Source organism: Chrysochloris asiatica, unplaced genomic scaffold, assembly GCF_000296735.1.
Source record: "Chrysochloris asiatica unplaced genomic scaffold, ChrAsi1.0 scaffold00439, whole genome shotgun sequence".
NCBI classification, from domain to species: Eukaryota; Metazoa; Chordata; class Mammalia; order Afrosoricida; family Chrysochloridae; genus Chrysochloris; species Chrysochloris asiatica.
This window is the reverse complement of record NW_006408957.1, coordinates 219869-236697: the sequence shown is the minus strand read 5'-3', so window position 1 is coordinate 236697 and position 16829 is coordinate 219869. Positions and strand designations below refer to the sequence as shown.

The following is a 16829-nucleotide window of genomic DNA, read 5'->3' as shown; positions in this document are numbered from 1 at the left end:
GAGTGGTCTTGGTGAATGGTGTTGTTGAAGGTGTAGACCCTGTTCCTCTGCTGGGGACAGCAGAGGTCGGCAACGAGGTGCCACTAGGACTTGGGGAGGCTGAAGAGCCTATGCCTTCCGTGTTCGGTGTGCTTATGGTGTGAGATGTTGGAGTCACCGAAGAGGTTGAAAATGGAGGGACTCTTGTGGGAAGACTTGTCTTGGTGTGTTCTGTTCCTGGAATGTTGGTGGTGGTCCTGAAGGAGGTTCCAGAAGGTGGACCCGTGCTGCGTGAAGATGAAGAGGCAGAAATGGTGGGCGCAGATAGTGTCGTGAAAGGTGTGTGTGGTATGGTTGTGGAGGACGGCAAAGTGGTCTCTGCATTTGGTGTGTTGGTTCCTCCACCGGTTGGCTGAGTTGTGGTGGTGGTATGAACAGGTGACATTGATGAGGGAGGTGCTGTGGAGGTAGGTCCCCATACTAAGGAACTAGTGGTTTTGCCGGTGCTTGTAGAACTGTATGGAGGTCTGGTGTGAAGTGTGGTCTTGTCGAATGGAGCCGTTGAAGGTGTCGATCCTCTGCCTGTTGTTGGGATTGATGTTGTTGGTAGAGAGGTGCCACTTGGCCTTGTGTGTGCGCTGGAGGAACCAATGCCTTCCATGGTTGTAGTGATCACGGTTTGTGAAGTTGTAGTCGCTGATGATGAAGACAGTGACACAATCCCAGTTGTATGACTCATTTCTGGGTTCTGTGTGTTCGTTGTTTCCTCAGGAGTTGAAGCTGTCGTCTCAGTTGGTGAGGTGTGGGCTGTGGGAGACATAGTTCAGGTCACTGTTCTCCCCTCTGTACCTGTTTCTGACACACACCTGCATATTGATGTCAGCTCTTTTGTTGATTTGGAGTATTTATTTCATCCTTAGTTTTAATGGAACTTCACTTTGCTTCTAGTTGCGTGTGTTCAAGTCTGTCACTTGATGATACTCACTTGATCACATCTTCCCTAGTCTTTTGTTGCAACCTAGTGAGGTCCTTACCTTCTCTGACTCTTTGTCTGTTGGGTAAAGCCCTCTGAATCTCTGACCGTCTGGCTATTTAGAGTGTGCTTTACATATCCCACATCCCATACCCCTGATCTCTTGGGTACCAGCCCCACATCAACCTCCTCCACTGATTTCCTGGTCCTTGTCTTATGCCAGGACAAGGACCTGACCTGTTTGTGTGTCCTTCCAGTGCCGTGTGCCCTGCAGCTTTCTGTCCATGTGGTTGTTGGGGCTGGGTTCTAGTGTACATAATGGATAATCCTGAAACAGACTTACCAGGGCTGGGCCACACCGTGCTGGTGTCGGGTCTGATTCCTTGACTGTGTGGTGTGTTAGGGAGCTGGTGAGTCAGTGGGGATCTAAGGTTGGACCCTGAGGACCCATTGTGCTGCACATTCCCAACAATCCTGGGCCTGGGGACTCTGCTGCTGCTGCCAGCGAACCTGACCCTAGCCCACTGATGAGCTGGGGTCTGTGTACAGGCTGGTTGAAGGATCAGCTTACCTGATGGGGTCCCCGAGGTCACTTCCAATGTTGAGGGAGTTGCTGTAGGTACTGTGGTATGTTTTGTGGTCTGTGCTGTAGTCTGTGTGGTCATGCTGGGCCAGGATGCTGTGGGCTGGCTTGTGGCATGGGTTACTGTGGGTCCAGTGGCCGTAATACGCTGAGTAGAAGTAGGGGTCAGTGCTGCTGTGGTCTGCGGGGTGATGGCCGTGGTGATTCCATGTGATACTGCAGAGAAGAATCCCCCGACGTGTCCCCTTAATACCTCCCATTGTCACCCCAAAGATGCCCCAATGCCTCCTCCATCACCTCCCTGGTGGCCCTGTCAAGTGTCCCAGTGACCTATGACCGCTGATCGGGTGTCTTTAACCTTCTTGTCTGAGAAGCCCTACGGAGCAGAACAGAATCCTAATCTGCCATCTGTGGTAGTCAGCTCACACCGATAGCTGGGGCGCTGCTGTGTGGGAAGGATGGACCAGTCTCCCAACCCTTCCTGTCTGTTCGCTCTAGCAACAATGCTGAGGTCCGGGAACCAGCCACCTTCTGAAAAATAACAAGTTTCCCCGCAAAAGGACTAGGACCCAGGAGGTGCCATACCTCCCGAGGAGACAGTTGGCTTCGTGGCGGGTGTGGGGACCATGTCTGTGTGTCCAGAGGAAGAAGTCTGAGGACTGGCTGTAGGCGTGGTTGGCAGGCTGGAGGTCACTGTGGAGCCCACCGGCACTGAGGAACTGAGCAACCCACTGGTGCTTGGGGTCGACTTGATGGGTGTAGTGGGCTGGGCTTCTGTGGAAGGCGAAACTGTAGACACCAGGTGGGCATCACTGCTGGGCAGGGCTGACTGGCCCACTCTCTAGGTGAGCACCCCCTCCTGCTGCAGAGCCCCTCTGGGCTGTTTCTGGCTGCTGCAAAGGGTGGCAGCATCCCTTCAAGGGTGCCAAGGACTCGCCTATGGGACCCTGCTTTGTGCTCATGGACCATCCAGTGCCCTTGTGGGTGGATTGCAGTGGCTAAGCCACCACCCTCCACCTGAAGCTCAGCATCTGAGATTCCAGACATCTGACTAACCCACGTGTGCACCCCATCCCTCCACCCACTCGCCAGGGTGCACAGATGGCAGCAAAGGGTAGGGGACTCAGCTGGTCAGACAAAGATGGCCTGCGTCACCTTGGCATCTAGTGCGCGCGCAATCACCTGTGCTGGATGGTGCTGTGGTGGTGGGCGGGGCTGCAAGGGATGAAGCTGGTCACATATGCTGCAGGAGAGCCCACCTTGCCCCGTCTCCACCCCTCCTCTGATCCTCTTCCCTGGTTCCTCCCACCCACCCCGTATGATCCCCTTTGGAGTGTCCCTCAGGGAAGAAAGGACAAGCATCTCTACAGAGGAGGCCTTGAGAGCGCTGTCACTCTGGCAGCTCCAAGACCCGCCCCAAGTCTGTTTCACAGAGGACACACCCCCTGAACCCTAACTAAGGCCTGGCGGTTTGGTGGCTTGGACTCGGTAAGAAGTTGGAAGTGGACGGTGTTCCTCTAGGGGTGGATTACTCTTGCATGTGGGAACCTCAGCACCCAGGAGGCGGGGTCCCGGGGGGGCGCACAGCAGGCATGTAGAGACTCACCACACGGCACGCATGCGCCCACATTGCCGTCGAAGTACTGGTCTTGGGAGCAGTTGTAGCAGCCTAGGGCGAAGGACGCAACCATTGAGGGCGGGCGCTGCTCTCCCTCACCTGCGCTCTGTGCCCTCTTCTCTTCACCTCCTCCTCCACCTCTTCCTTGGGCTCTTCAGGGCTCTGTAGCACCTCGCTGGTGCCCCGCGGTCCTTGCACTGCCAGTTCCGCTGGCTCCGCCCTCACCCCTGTAGTGTTTGCCGCTGACCCCAGCTTGAGGTCCATCCCGCCTTACCCCTGAAGGCTCTCTTTATTGCTCATTTCCTGATTCTATGCTCAGATGCTTCTCCCTGCCTGAGGACCGGTGTTGGGAGCTCCCCTCCCTAACCTAGAACGGGGACCAGGCAGGAGCAGAGGGTGCTAGACCCACAGACACATGATGCCTTGTACCTTCAATGTTGTTGGGCAGGTAGCTCTGTGGCTGGTTGGGGCAGAGGCAGGGCTGGTAATGCCATGTGCAGTTGACCTCCTGGGCATACTGGTACTCGCTGCTCCTGCCCACCCGCGTGTGGGTGTTGTAGAAGTCACAGTAGATTGCTTCCAGGGGAAAACATGGGGGGTTGGCCCAGAGGTGAGGGTCTAGTCAGTGCCACCTGCTCCTAGCCCCCCACCCCAGCTCAAGACACTCACGGCAGAAGTCGGGCGATCTCCAGTCCACACACACGCCCTTGTCCAAACAGGCCTTGGCATAGGCTGCCACAGCGTCACACAGACACTCACAATCCCCACCAGTATCACAGCCACATGTGTCCCGCACGCAGGCTTCGTAGTAAGGCAGGTGGTACACCTGCGGGTGTGTGGAGAGGTCACGTGAACACCCTGGGAGCCACAGAGGTGTCCACCTCCAGGCCATCACCACTGTGGGTAGTCACTGGTGACCACTCTCAGAAAGGTGCTCCATGCTCAAGACCCTGTTGAGGGTGGCCATGGGGATTTCTGGTTCCTCTGTTTGTCCACAAAGACCCTCCTGTTGGGACCAGGGTGTGGCTAGTGGCTGGGTCTCTCCAGCCTGCAGGGGGCCCACTGTACAACATGTACTCATGTGAAGCCATTCTGTGCTCACACGAGACCTGGAGGTGCTGCACTGGGCTGTTAATCACAAGTTCGGTGGTTCCAAACCACCCACCGTTCCTCGGGAGAACGCTGAGGTGGTCTCCCGTAAAGATATACAGCCTTGGAAACTCAATACAGGGTTGCCGAGTTGGAATCGATTCAATGGCCCTGGGGTCCGCCCCCCTGACAGGCCTCCCCTGTACCTGGACAGAGCTGTACCCCATAGACAATGGGCTCAGGTCCAGGGGAGCTCCTGGCATCTGATGGGGATGCTGTTGGGCACCCCACAACATACAGGACACCCCATTGCAGGATGATCTGGCCCCTGTGCCCATAGAGACGAAGCCAGTTCCAGGTCTAAAGGGGAGTTCCAGGCCACCTTCACATCAGCCCCATCTTTTCCTGGCTCACCCGGGCCTTTCATAAGCCTGTGGGCCCCGTGGTGGGGTACCTTGGGCTGGGACAGAGCATGGCACACCTGACTGCTGGGTGTTGGTGGGTGTGTGGGGCAGTGAAGATGGCCCCACAAATCCCGGCCGGTACCTGGTACTCAGTGCGTGCTTGATCTCTGGGCTGCAGTCACCTCGTGGTGGGGGGGCCAGGGTGCCCCTCCCCATGCTGGAACCCTTTTCTCTGCCAGGACCCCCTCCACTCACTCGCCATCGCCCCAACCCTGTCCCCACCTGGCTATGGCAGGCTGCGAACGTCTGGCTGTTGATGATGCTGCACTTGCGCTCCGCCCATGAGCGGCGGAAAGTATTGATGCTGCAGGGATCCGTCACGAAGCTCACGTCCCCGCACAATGGATTTTCCTTCCACGAGTTCACAAACTCCAGTTCATCGGAGGCCACATATTTGCTGCGGGTCTCAAAGTCATCCTTCATGTTCCCGTTGTAGTTTCCACACAAGCCGCAGAGGGCATCCTGAAGGAGAACGTGCGCTTAGGCCTCCGCATCCAGGCTCCATCCACCAGATCCCGCCCCATTCACCAGACTCCGCCCCCCGCAGCCCTGTACTAGCCCCGCCCCTCCAGACCCCGCCCCGCCTAGAGGGTACCTGCGCGGAAGCGCGGGAAACCTTGATGATGATCATCATGTGCTTGTTCCAGGTGAGCGTCAGGTTGTACTTGCCGGCGATGTGTATGTCCAGTACCAGGTGCAGGGAGCCAGGCTGCACCTGGAAGCTCACCTGGGGGTCATGCCCGCTGACCGTGTAGGTTCTGTCCGCCAACACGATGGACACACCCTGTGGGACAGGGCGGTCAGCGGCTTCTGGTGTCAGACCCGCCCCACCCGCAGCTGTATCCAGGGGACAGGCCTGGATCCTTTCCCTCAAAGCCTGCTGCGGGCTCTAACATCCTGCAGAATCTCCCCTAGGCGGAAGCTCAAGGTCCCCGGGGCACAGGGCGCCTCCTGGGGGCAGAACCCTTAGGTATCACGCGGCACCGAGTGTGCCAGGGCCATGAACCCCTGACCAGGACTGTTAGGACCCTATGTGCCAATGAAGAGGTGGGGGTGGGCGCTCACTCCCAGGAAGAGGTTGATGGCCCGCGAGCACGTGACCCCTGACTTCCCGCAGATGACGTTCTCAGTGACGATTTTGAACGTGGATCTTGAGTCGTTGACGCTACAGCCGTCCTGCAGGGAGGGGAGGGCGCTGAGGTAGAGTCCGTGGCAGCAGCCCCACACTGACCCTCGGGTGGGTGTCCTACCGTGGTCAGTGTGTACTCGCAGTTGCCGTCAAACACAAAGCGCTGCCCATCGAAGGTGATCACGTGGCCCTCCCCATAGAGCGTGCAGGTGGAGGCGCAGTGGGCACTCTGCTTACACACCCACCTCCCCTGTTCACAGGTGCTGGGGAGAAGAGGTCCAGTGAGGGTGGAGCACCCGCCCCCACTGGCCCCCGACTGCCCAGGGCCTTGAGGCCTCTCACTGCCCAGATCGCTGACCATGGCCTGGAGAGGGTAGAGGGCAGCTCACCATGTCTGACAGTCGGTGTTGATCTCGGCACCCCGAGGGTAGGAGGCCCCCCCAAACTCGCAGCTGCAGTCTTCGGGGGGCACACACTGGCCATTGGCATCCTCGTAGAGACCCTCAGCACAGACACAGCCGGGTTCACATCTGGTGGGGACCTGCGGAGAAGGCAGGGGTGCTCTGAATGCGGAGGCCCCAGCATTTCTCCAGGGCTGTAGGAACCTCACTTGTTCCTGTTGGAGTCTTAACACAACTGCCCTCCTCCCTCAGGGGTCCTGGTCGGGTGTGACACCCTCCACCTCACATCAACCCAGGCCCATGACGTCATAATGCACCCTTTCCCCAGCTGCTGACAGGTCACCAAAGCTGTCCAGGCTGTACCGCCCACACTGAGCCTCCCCGCCAACACACACACATATCTTGGTCCTCCTTCACCCCCATCTTTTCTGAGGGTTTTGTGGACATTCTCTCTGGGCCCACTGGAGGGGCTCCTGGGCTGGCCTCACACAGGGAGCGGTAACCCCAGCCTTACACAAGAGTTGCCGGTTGCCAGCATCTGGCATGTGGGGGCGCAGGCCGCCCCAAACTTGCTTTTGGAGGACTGACTGCAGGAGTAGAAGGTCTTCGGGGCTACACAGCTGGCTGTGGGGGGAGGAGGAGGGGCCAGTGGTCAGACAAGTCCAGGGGAGGCCAGTCCACTGCAGCCCCAGGCATGGTCCTGGCCACTCACCCAGGAGCATTGGCGGCTTGCTGGAGCAAGTCAGCCGTCCGCTGGTGCAGTAGCTACAAGACAAGGATTATGTGAACTGCCTGGTTCAGGGTACGGGGGTGCTGCAAGCCAGGGGGCGTGGGGTTTCATCAGCAGAACCTCACCAAGTGGCACCGTCAATGATGGTGGATTGTCCGGCCAGGATGAACTTTTGACTGTCCAGCTGACAGGGGCACTGGGCCCGGCGTACACACTCTGCCTTATGGTTCAGGTAGGTACCTTCAGGACAGTTGCAGCCGTCCACGGGTACTGTGCTGGGGTGACACTCAAGTGCACGGTCCGACAGTGACAGGCAGGTGCGGTCACACGCCTGGCTGTGGTAGCTGAATGTCCTGTTGCCCGTACAGGGCATGGCTATGAGAGTACACCGAGTAAGGAAGACCCTCCATGGGGGCCTTTGCCCAGGAGAGGGGGCCAGGGCCAGGAGGTGGTCAAGCCGGGACCCTCACCCAAGACCCCTTAAGGATCTCCCTTGAGACCCTCAGACCTTCCCTTAGGACCCCTGGACCCTCCTTCAGGAATGCCCCCCAGACCCTGGGGCCTCCCCGGGAGCCCAGAGACACTTACTGCAGTTGTCCACGCTATTCCTCCAGCCCCAGAGCAGGACGCCGTGGGAGGCACACTGGTGGGCGTAGGCACCCAGGGCAGCACAGATGTGGGGGAAGGTCTCTTCATAGTTGCACGCCTGGTAGACACACCTCTGCCAGAAAGTCGGGGTGCCAGGCTGTTAGGGGTGGCCAGGGTGCCCTGCCCACCCAGGGATGCTGGGACTCCACACCCCTGAGCCATCCACGAGCCACGAAGGTTCAGAGAGAGGAGTCCTGCCCACCTTGTAGAAGGGCTTGGGGTTCACGACCGAGTGGCACTTCTCAAACACGGAGCCCTTCTTCACCAGCTCCGAGCAGTGGGTCTCGGCACACACCTCTGAGGAGACAGGCTGTAGGGTGGGTACCCCGCTCCGTGGTCCCTCCCCTCCCTGGACCCTCCTGGAGGTGAGAGGCGGGGGTGCTCACTGTTGAGCTGGCTCATGGAGCAGGGGTCGGTCTCCCGCTCGAGCGCCGCGGGGCAGTTCCCAGCTCGCCAGGAGTCCACAAAGAGTGAGGCGGTGCCCTCGGCGATGCCCATGCTGGTGGTGAAGTCGTCGGTCGTGTCCCCATTGTAGTTGCCGCAGAGGCCTAGACCAGCCGGGGAGACACGTGGGAGGGTGGGCATGTCACCTGTCCTGCCCATCCCATACACACTCCTGGTCCCACCATACCCCGCACACACCCCCTGGGCCTCCAGGGCACCACCTCTGTAAGCTCCTCTCGGAGGTGTCTGGGACATGGGCGTGCCCTGGTGGAGTGACTACCAGGGGCCACACCCCTGTGAGAGTGGCCAGGTTTGGTGGTCATGGAGGTGGGGGGAAAGAGTGGAGGGTCAATGTGGTTAGCTCTGTGGAACCCCATCTCCTCCCAGGTGGGGGCAGGGGTGGGGTGGGGCTCACCTTGGGTATGGCCCCTGAACTGTGGCCCCACAGTGACGTAAGCCTGGAACACAGGTTGCAGCTGGACCGTGAGCTCCAGGCCAAAGGTGGTGGCCATTTGGAGGTGGGTGGACGTCTGTCTGAATATGGTGATGTTGCCTGGAAGGACAGCGACTGTTTCAGCAGCTGTTTGCACCCCTGTCCCCTCTCTCGGTCATGGTGGCAGGACCACATACCAGTGTTGTATGGCAGCCACTTGATGTCTCCGTTATTGGTGACTACCTCATCTTGAGAAATCACAATTTTGTCCTGGAGAAAGGATGGATGAGTCACGGGGGGCCAGGAGTAGGGAGGAAGCGTTAGTCTCAGCTGCCTCGCTAGCAGTGAGAGCAGCAAACCCCGTGGCAGGGTGGGGAGGACACATACCTGGTTGGACAGGTAGATGATATTGACGAGGGACGTCTCTGAGTGTGAGTACCCGGACTTGGCATACACGGCCATGAGGGAGCCGCCGTCAGGGAGCTGGTGGCTCTGGGAAGGGGCGGCTTCTGCTCAGATGTGAGGCTCTGGATGCTACCCCTTTCCTTCCCCTCCCCTTCCTCCGCTGCCCCACTACCTGGAGGAGGATGTAGGTGCAGGTGCCGTGAAAGCGGTAGGGCCTGGCGTCGAACGTGGTGACGAAGGAGCCACCTTCCAGGGAGCACTGGCCGGGGCAGGGTCGTTCGGTGCACCTCCAGAGACCCTCATCGCACCGGCTGGGGTGAGGGGTGGGTGACCCAGATGGGGGAGGGTGGTGGAAGGCAACCACACTGCATGCCTCCCTCCTGGTGTCCTTCCTAGCTCCTCTGCATCTCCCTTATGTCCCGCCCCCCTACTCCTCAGGGCTCCCCTCCTCTGGTCCATACCAGGTCCTGCAGGCAGATGAAGTGACCTCCCCGGGGGCATAGACTGCCCCGTTGAGCATGCAAGGGCACTGAGAGACTGGCACACAAGTCTGAGTTTTGGAGAGGTCGTCAAGAACCATCCCTGCAGGAGAGAGGTTTCCTGGGGCTGTGTGGTGCCAACCACCTCCCTCCGGTCAGCACCCCTCCCCGACGGAACCTCCACCAGCACTTTTGGGGGCACCCTCTAATTGCCTACACCCAGGTGCTGCTCCTTGGTCAGTGGCAGACCCAAGGAGGTGCCCATGGCCACACTGTGCAATGAGTCCACTCAGCCCCCACTATCTCCAGAGTCCCGTGGACATGGGTCACATGCCCTCACAGTACAGGATGGGGCCGCCTGCTGTCCCCCTCCTGGCTCATCTGGGGGTCTCGGGAACCCTGAGTGGGTGTCAGAGGGTCTCACCTTTAGGGCAGAAGCAACCCCAGGTACAGAAACCAGAGTGGCTGTGTCTGGGGTTGGAACAGGTCCTGATGTAGGCCGTACTGCATTCCATGTAGATCTGGTTGGCTGGGCACTGCCCCACGGCTGCAGGTGGATTGAGGAGGGGGCATGAGGAGATCTGCTCTGTCCATGAGGCTGGGTGGGTATGGTGGCTATCCGGGTCTGGGGACCCTCAATTCCCCTCCCAGAACTCACAGCAGAGGCCAGGCGTCCGCCAGTTGTTAACCACCTGGCCGGCCATGCTGCATTGGCGGGAGAACTCGGAGAGGGTACCACAGCTGCAGTTGTGCTGACCGGGCTGGGCACACCCCGCCAGATCTGCCTGGCAGTTCTGCATAAACGGCTCCCGGGGCACGCTGCACTCGGGAGACACCAAGCTCAGTAGCTGGGTGCAGGTCCGGGCCTGGGCAGAAGGTCACTCAGAGTCACCAGGGAGACCCGACTGCCCATGCTCCCCAGGGTCCCCCACGTCCCTTCTCCTCCACATACGTGTTTTTCCAGCGGACCGTGGGGTCGAGGGATCGCCTCGTAGGCACAAATCTCATTGGGGTCGTCCAGTTTCTGGAGGGCTGCATACTTGTGGGGTTCCAGGAACTTTCCTGGGGGCACCGAATGGAGTCAGCACTGCAGGGTCATGGCCCCTCCGCCCACCCTGTCAGCCCGACCCTCCTACCGTCTTCACTCAGGAACTCGTTGGTCTTCTCGCCGTCAAAGTTCCCGCAAAGCCCGCACATCTTGCCCATGTACTTCTTCTCTACTAAGACCTGTGGACCCGGCATCACTGAGCGAGCCCCGGCTGCGCAGGCGCTTCGGGGCCGGTGCAGCGGGGAGGGGGGCACGTCGGGGAGAGGCGTGGTGTAGTGGTGCTGGGGGGTGGGGCGTGGCGTCCGGACGCCCTCCTTAAGTGGGGCAGGCCCGGGAGGCTCTCAGTCGCCCGCCCTCCCCACCTGGGCTGTGGCCTTGGGGACCCCAGCTGCTTTCTGGGTCGTCCTTATTTTCCCAGTGGATAGACCGAGCCGCCACCAAAGTCCAGAAGGCCTAGGTCTTGGTCAGGGGTCAGCAGGAAGAGCCTGGTTACGATTCAGGTCAGGTCCGCGAAACCCCCACCCCGTGCGCATCACCACTGTTCTCACCATGACGTAGCCATCTGGGCCCCACAGAACCTCCAGCTCCAACTCCAGCTGCTTGGCCACGAGCCGCATATTCTGGCCGAAGGGTGTGACCTGAAGCCCGTTGCTGGTGTAGGGAGGGCTGACCACCCTGAGGAAGAGCGCCTCAGCCAGTCTACCAGGCCCAGCCCAAGGCCCCGCCCCGGGCCCCGCACAGGCCCCTCCCCTCCCCAGGCCCCTCCCCTCTGGTCCCAGCGGACCCTACCCCACGTCCTTGACAGACACCATGCCTCTCTGCACTGTGACCACGGTGGAGCCCAGCTCCACGATGATGCGTGCCGTGCTTCCATCGGACTCACGCCGGAGCTGGACACTGAAGGTAGGTGAGGCGTCCTTGCAGATGGCCGCAAAGATGTAATTGCACGTCCCGGAAAAGTCATACACGTGGTGGTCGAAGGTGGAGAAATGGCCAGGCCCCCACGTGGAGCACCAACCCATGTCCTCAGCTGTAGAGAGAGCGGCAGGTTGCTGGGTGCCCCCTCCCTGGTTAGGTGTTGTGACCTGTACCCCAGGCTGGACAGTAAAGTGGCCTGGGAGTGGTAGGGGCTCCCCCACCCCACCTCTCCCTACTCTGAGTGGGTCTGGCTCTCACCAGCTTTAGAAGAGCGCAAGCCGCCCTGGTTGCCGGTGTCTGAAGTATCAGATCCGGGGTCTGTAAGACGGGGGCACCCCACCAGACCCAGGCACCCAGGACCCACTCACTCCACAGGTATGGGCCTTGAGCTCTTCTGTGGCTGGACCCTCTAATAGAGACCCCAGGCTAAGGGGGCCACTCTGACCTCACCTGCTGGTGAGTCCTTCAGGCTCCGAAGGCCTGGGTCAGCAAAAGAGGGGTCAGTGTCACTCAGACCTGTGTGGACAAGACTTGGTCAGTGCTGGGACCTCCCCTGCTCTGTACAGAGTGGTACAATCCCAGCCTGCTGCCCTGTGTGCCCTGGGCTCCAACTCAGACCATGAGCAGTGTTGGGCCTGGGCCTGGGCAGCTCCTCAGGCTCTTCACAGGTGCTCTGTCACTCTCTCATTAGTTCAGCAGGTCTGACCAGCACACCTGCTCTGTACAGACTATGGACGTTGGGAGTACAGTGGAGATTCAGGGAGCAAAGGCACCCACTCCCACAGGATCTGTTCTCGGTATACACGCATGCACGCACGCAATGGGAACACACGTGTGCATGCACACAAGTGCACATATGCACACAGCATGTACACACATGCACATTTGCCGGTGCATACAGTCATGGACACATATGCACACATGTGGGTACACACACAGACACATATAGGTGTACAAACACACAAGCACACATACGTACAAGTGTATATAGACATGCACACACACACTGATACATGTACACAGATGTGCACACACAGACACATGTTATTATTGTTAGATGCCATCGAGTTGATACCAACTCATAGCGACCCTATGTACAACAGAACGAAACACTGCCTGATCCTGGGTCAGCCTCACAATTGTCGCCACGGCTGTGTCCATTGATGCTGCCACTTGGCCAATCCATCTCGCTGGAGGTCTTCCTCTTTTTCTCTGACCCTCCATCTTACCAAACATGATATCCTTCTTCAGCGACTGGTCCCTCCTGACATTATGTCCGAAGTATGAGAGATGAAGTTTGGCCATCCTCGCCTCGAAGGAGCTCTCTGGCTGCACTTCTTCCAACACAGATCTGTTGGTTCTTTTGGCAGCCCATGGCACTTTCAGTATTCTCCTCCAACACCAGAACTCAAATGCATCAATTCTTCTACAGTCTTCCTTATTCACTGTCCAGATTTCGCATGCATATGGGTCAGGCGCACCTTAGTCCTCAAGTTGACATCTTTGCTCTTCAACACTTTAAAAAAGGTCTTGTGCAGCAAATTTGCCTAATGCAATGTGTCATTTGATTTCTGACTGCTGCTTCCATGAGTGTTGATAGTTGATTCAAGAAGAATGACGTCCTTGACAACTTCAATCTTTTCTCTGTTGATAGAATGTTGTTTATTGGTCCAGTGGTGAGGATTTTTGTTTTCTTTACATTGAGATGCAATCCATACTGAAGGCTGTGGTCTGTGATCTTCATCAGTAAATATTTTAAGTCCTCTTCACTTTCAGCAAGCAAGGTTGTATCATCTGCACATCGCAAGGTTGTTAATGAGTCTTCCTCCAATCCTGATGCCACGTTTTTCTTCATAGAACCCAGCTTCTCGGATTATTTGCTCAGCATACAGGTTGAATAAGTATGGTGAAAGAATATAACCCTGTCTCACACCTTTCCCAATTTTAAAACATTCAGTGTTCCCATGTTCTGTTCGAACAACTGCGTCTTGGTCCACGTACAGAGTTCTCATGAGCACAATTAACACACATAGACATACAAAAATGCACGCTTGTAGGGGCACACACAGAAAGACATGCACATGTGCACGTGCATACACATAGTTGTACACCTGGGCACACACAAACATGTGTGTGCACACAGGCACATGTGGATGCTCATGCACACGTGTGCAGGTACACACACACACTGAGGATCATTAAATCCTGGGAAGGACAGCCCACGGAGGCTGGGGAGGCCTCTCCTTACAGGTGACCTGGGCAAGTCTCAGGGTGAGGAGGTACCAGCCCTGGGATATTCTCAGCTGAGTGTCCTGGTTACACGGGCTTGTTCTGCCCACCCCGCTCTGGGCCGGATTCACTGGACGCTTGTCCAGCATCATCTCTGTCCCCACCCCCACCACACACCAGGCCTGTCCCCTCTGCCTGGTCTGCCCCATCTCTCCTGGGGACTCTGCAAATAACTCAGGGCCTCCTGTCTCCTCTGCTGAGCAGGACCCTCAGGAGCTGTCTTCCTGCTGCCTCCTCTCCCCTGCAGTTCCACTGTTGGGCCCTGTGGTGACTGTTACCACAAACATGCCGTGATGATGTCGATCGAGGCGTTCAGTTGAGCCATCTCAACTCCCAGGAGGCCCTGTGGGGTGGCCCAGAACTCCACGACAGCCCTGAAGTGCCTCGGGCCTTCTCTGCTGGGAGCTGCTGGTGTTTTGGGTGAATCGATTTAAGAAGGCCAGTGGCCAGTGGACGGTCTCTGCAGTTGTGATTCCATTTCCCCTCTGAGATCATGTTCTGCTCGGCTGCCCCTGGTCCAGCGTACACTGTGGTGTTCGCCCCCACACTGGGTGTCTATGTATGTGGCGGGTCACTCACCCATCTCCCCTAGAACCCCCTAGAACCCCAGCAGACTGAGCAGCCCCAACTCAGGCGCACTGACGGGCTCTGGGGTCTGCCTTGCAGGGGTCCTCAGTGCCACGGCCCCGTCCCTCTGCCCGGCACATTTTACATGGGTGGTGGCCCTGTCTCCCTCATTCATTCCCTTGGTCTGTCCTCGTCAGCCTCCATGACTGTGTGTTCCACATTCAGACCACCCCACCCCAGAGGGTCTTTCTGGGGTCTCCCCTCGGCAAGTGGGTCTCTTAGCAAGTTCCTTTTACTCACAGTTCCTTCCGGAGTCCCTGTCCTTCCTGTCCCCCACCTCCCACAACCTTTGAAGTTGTCCCTGGAGTCGAATGGCACCCCCTGCCCCCGGGGTTGCTTTTCTTGCTCTAAGGATGGAGCCGGGCCCCTTGCCGGACCACGGGCCCTCCAGGCGAGCTGTTTACCACCCCCAGCCCCTGACTGGCCTTGGGTGTCACACACTGTTCCTTCACGCTTGGCAGGCCCTCGCCCCTGCCTTTCTGGGTTAGCCCCGACCCGACCCCTGCAGTCCAGCCTCCTCACAGCCCATCCCACTCTAGGACAGTAGGACCAGTGGCCCCAGAAAGGCAGGCTCGCTTCTCTTACCTCCTGGGCTCTGTGGAGTTGGTGCTAAAAGTGTGTTTCCCAAAACGACAATGCTCCTGCCTATGGGTCCTCCACACCATTCGGAGCTCAGACCCCCCCTCAGCTCCCAAAGCCCATTACCCAGTCATGGGATCTCAGCCTTTGTTGACCTGGCCCAGACCCAGCACTCGGCCGGCTCTGGGACCCTCTCACCCTCCCCCTGGCTTTGGCCCTGGGTCTGTGAGCCCCCAGGACTGGGGAGATGGCCTCAACACTGCCCCTAGGGCCTGAGGTCCTCTTCAGAGCTCTCATGCCAAGCTAGCCCTGACCCAGAGGTCCCAAGGGTCCCTCTGGACATGGAAATGTGGTGCCAAGTGGCAAGGGAGGGGCTTTGTGGGAGATAAAGGTCTGGACTCAGCTGGGAGAGACCCCTAGTGACTTGCCCCTGTATACAGGCTGCAGCCCCCCAGGGACATTATGCCTGAACCTGCTCATTAGCACCATGTCAGCTCCCAGAGGGCTTCTGGGTCTGAGGTCACTGATGACAGCAGAAAGCCAGAGACAAGGGAGAGGCCAGACTCCTGGACACAGGAAGGACGCTACTTGGGTAGCCACCGAAGGCCTGGGGCTCAGCCTGTGGGAGGGGTGAGCTGCCTAGCACCTCAGGGGGCACTGGGACCCATGTCTGGGGGAGGGGGACAGTAGGCTCCAGGAAGGTCCAGCCCCCCAGCTCAGCCTTACTGGTTCCACCTGGGCTAATGAGAGGCCCCTACGTCCACTTCACATCCTCATAGCAGCCATGACTCCAGACTGTGTCCCCCCATCACCCCCAGATTGTGTCCCCCAGCACCCCCAAGCTCTGTCCCCCAGCACCCCCAGACTGTGTCCCCCCAGCACCCCCAAGCTCTGTCCCCCAGCACCCCCAGACTGTGTCCCCCCAGCACCCCCAAGCTCTGTCCCCCAGCACCCCCAGACTGTGTCCCCCCAGCACCCCCAGACTGTGTCCCCCAGCACCCCAGATTGTGTCCCCCCAGCACCCCCAAGCTCTGTCCCCCAGCACCCCCAGACTGTGTCCCCCCATCACCCCCAGATTGTGTTCCCCAGCACCTCCAAGCTCTGTCCCCCAGCACCCCCAGATTGTGTCCCTCAGCACCCCCAGGCTCTACAGTGCTCTAGCACTATTGAAGACACTGTACTCTGACTGGACAGTCTGCTTCCCACTCCGTGAACCCTCTGTCCACCCTGGTCATTGTGCCCCTGTGGGATGGTGGGGAGCACGGAAGGCCCTTCCTGTCTGGTCTTTCCTGCCACCTCCTGCCCCCCATTCATTGATGTCCATGTGGTCCTTGTTGGCGAGGTGTGGAGGTCCAGTGACCTCACAGCCCGGCTGGGGCTGGCCCACTCACCGGCGCCCAGCAGGGTTCCCCCAAAGGTCACCAGTATCAGCAGCTGAGGCCCGAGCATGACGCCGATGCCAAGAAGAGAGGCCACCGCCGGACCACCCTTCTGCCGCTGGGCTACTGGGCAGTTTTGCTGCTGCCACCTTTGGAACTCGAGTCAGCAGCCTGGACAGACATCTTATATAGGGCTCGGCCCTGCCCTTGCCGCGCCCCACGCTTGAAGGCCCGTAGTAGCAGCCGCAGCTGGCTGGGCACAGCGGTGGTCAAACCGGATCCTGGAGGTTTTATCAGAGCAGAGCAGCGCGGCCTCGTTGGAAAGTCCTGGGCAATAGTGGCCTGTTATCGCTGCCTCCCGCTGGGGGCTGGCACACCCCGACAGAGCCCTCAAACACCTTCTGTGCTTATGCATGTGAGCGGACGAGGTGCCCTGAGACATCCTGGGGTGGGGGGGTCACCTGCCATGGGCCAGCATGGGCACTGCCCCCACCTGGACCCCAGGACCCAGATTTCAGCTCACTGTGCCCCGCTCCCTTACCCAGAGTCACCTGTCTAAGAGAAAGGGCCACCATGGGAGAAGCCCCTTCCTTAGGGCCTACGCACAGGGTGAG

At 58.9% G+C, this 16829-nt stretch overlaps 1 protein-coding gene across 1 annotated transcript in view; it reads right to left on the bottom strand.

Moving 5' to 3' along the window:
- MUC6 (mucin 6, oligomeric mucus/gel-forming) overlaps window positions 1-16285 on the bottom strand; it is a 20479-nt gene extending 4194 nt beyond the window's left edge. Inside the window, exons 1-33 of the mRNA XM_006876999.1 lie at window positions 16202-16285; window positions 15425-15506; window positions 11792-11857; window positions 11600-11659; window positions 11213-11453; window positions 10972-11098; window positions 10512-10602; window positions 10328-10437; window positions 10034-10241; window positions 9800-9922; window positions 9358-9478; window positions 9069-9207; window positions 8879-8983; window positions 8689-8761; window positions 8474-8611; window positions 8001-8162; window positions 7817-7911; window positions 7555-7687; window positions 7092-7341; window positions 6949-7001; window positions 6751-6860; window positions 6225-6376; window positions 5957-6098; window positions 5772-5882; window positions 5302-5490; window positions 4929-5168; window positions 3823-3979; window positions 3583-3729; window positions 3142-3204; window positions 2691-2750; window positions 2121-2309; window positions 1524-1716; window positions 1296-1339 (exon numbers count right to left, since the gene is read on the bottom strand). Of these exons, the coding sequence (XP_006877061.1) occupies window positions 1296-1339; window positions 1524-1716; window positions 2121-2309; window positions 2691-2750; window positions 3142-3204; window positions 3583-3729; window positions 3823-3979; window positions 4929-5168; window positions 5302-5490; window positions 5772-5882; window positions 5957-6098; window positions 6225-6376; window positions 6751-6860; window positions 6949-7001; window positions 7092-7341; window positions 7555-7687; window positions 7817-7911; window positions 8001-8162; window positions 8474-8611; window positions 8689-8761; window positions 8879-8983; window positions 9069-9207; window positions 9358-9478; window positions 9800-9922; window positions 10034-10241; window positions 10328-10437; window positions 10512-10602; window positions 10972-11098; window positions 11213-11453; window positions 11600-11659; window positions 11792-11857; window positions 15425-15506; window positions 16202-16285 (4258 nt within the window). The remainder of the gene's footprint in view (window positions 1-1295; window positions 1340-1523; window positions 1717-2120; window positions 2310-2690; window positions 2751-3141; window positions 3205-3582; window positions 3730-3822; window positions 3980-4928; window positions 5169-5301; window positions 5491-5771; window positions 5883-5956; window positions 6099-6224; window positions 6377-6750; window positions 6861-6948; window positions 7002-7091; window positions 7342-7554; window positions 7688-7816; window positions 7912-8000; window positions 8163-8473; window positions 8612-8688; window positions 8762-8878; window positions 8984-9068; window positions 9208-9357; window positions 9479-9799; window positions 9923-10033; window positions 10242-10327; window positions 10438-10511; window positions 10603-10971; window positions 11099-11212; window positions 11454-11599; window positions 11660-11791; window positions 11858-15424; window positions 15507-16201) is intronic.
- Window positions 16286-16829: the final 544 nt, after the last annotated feature.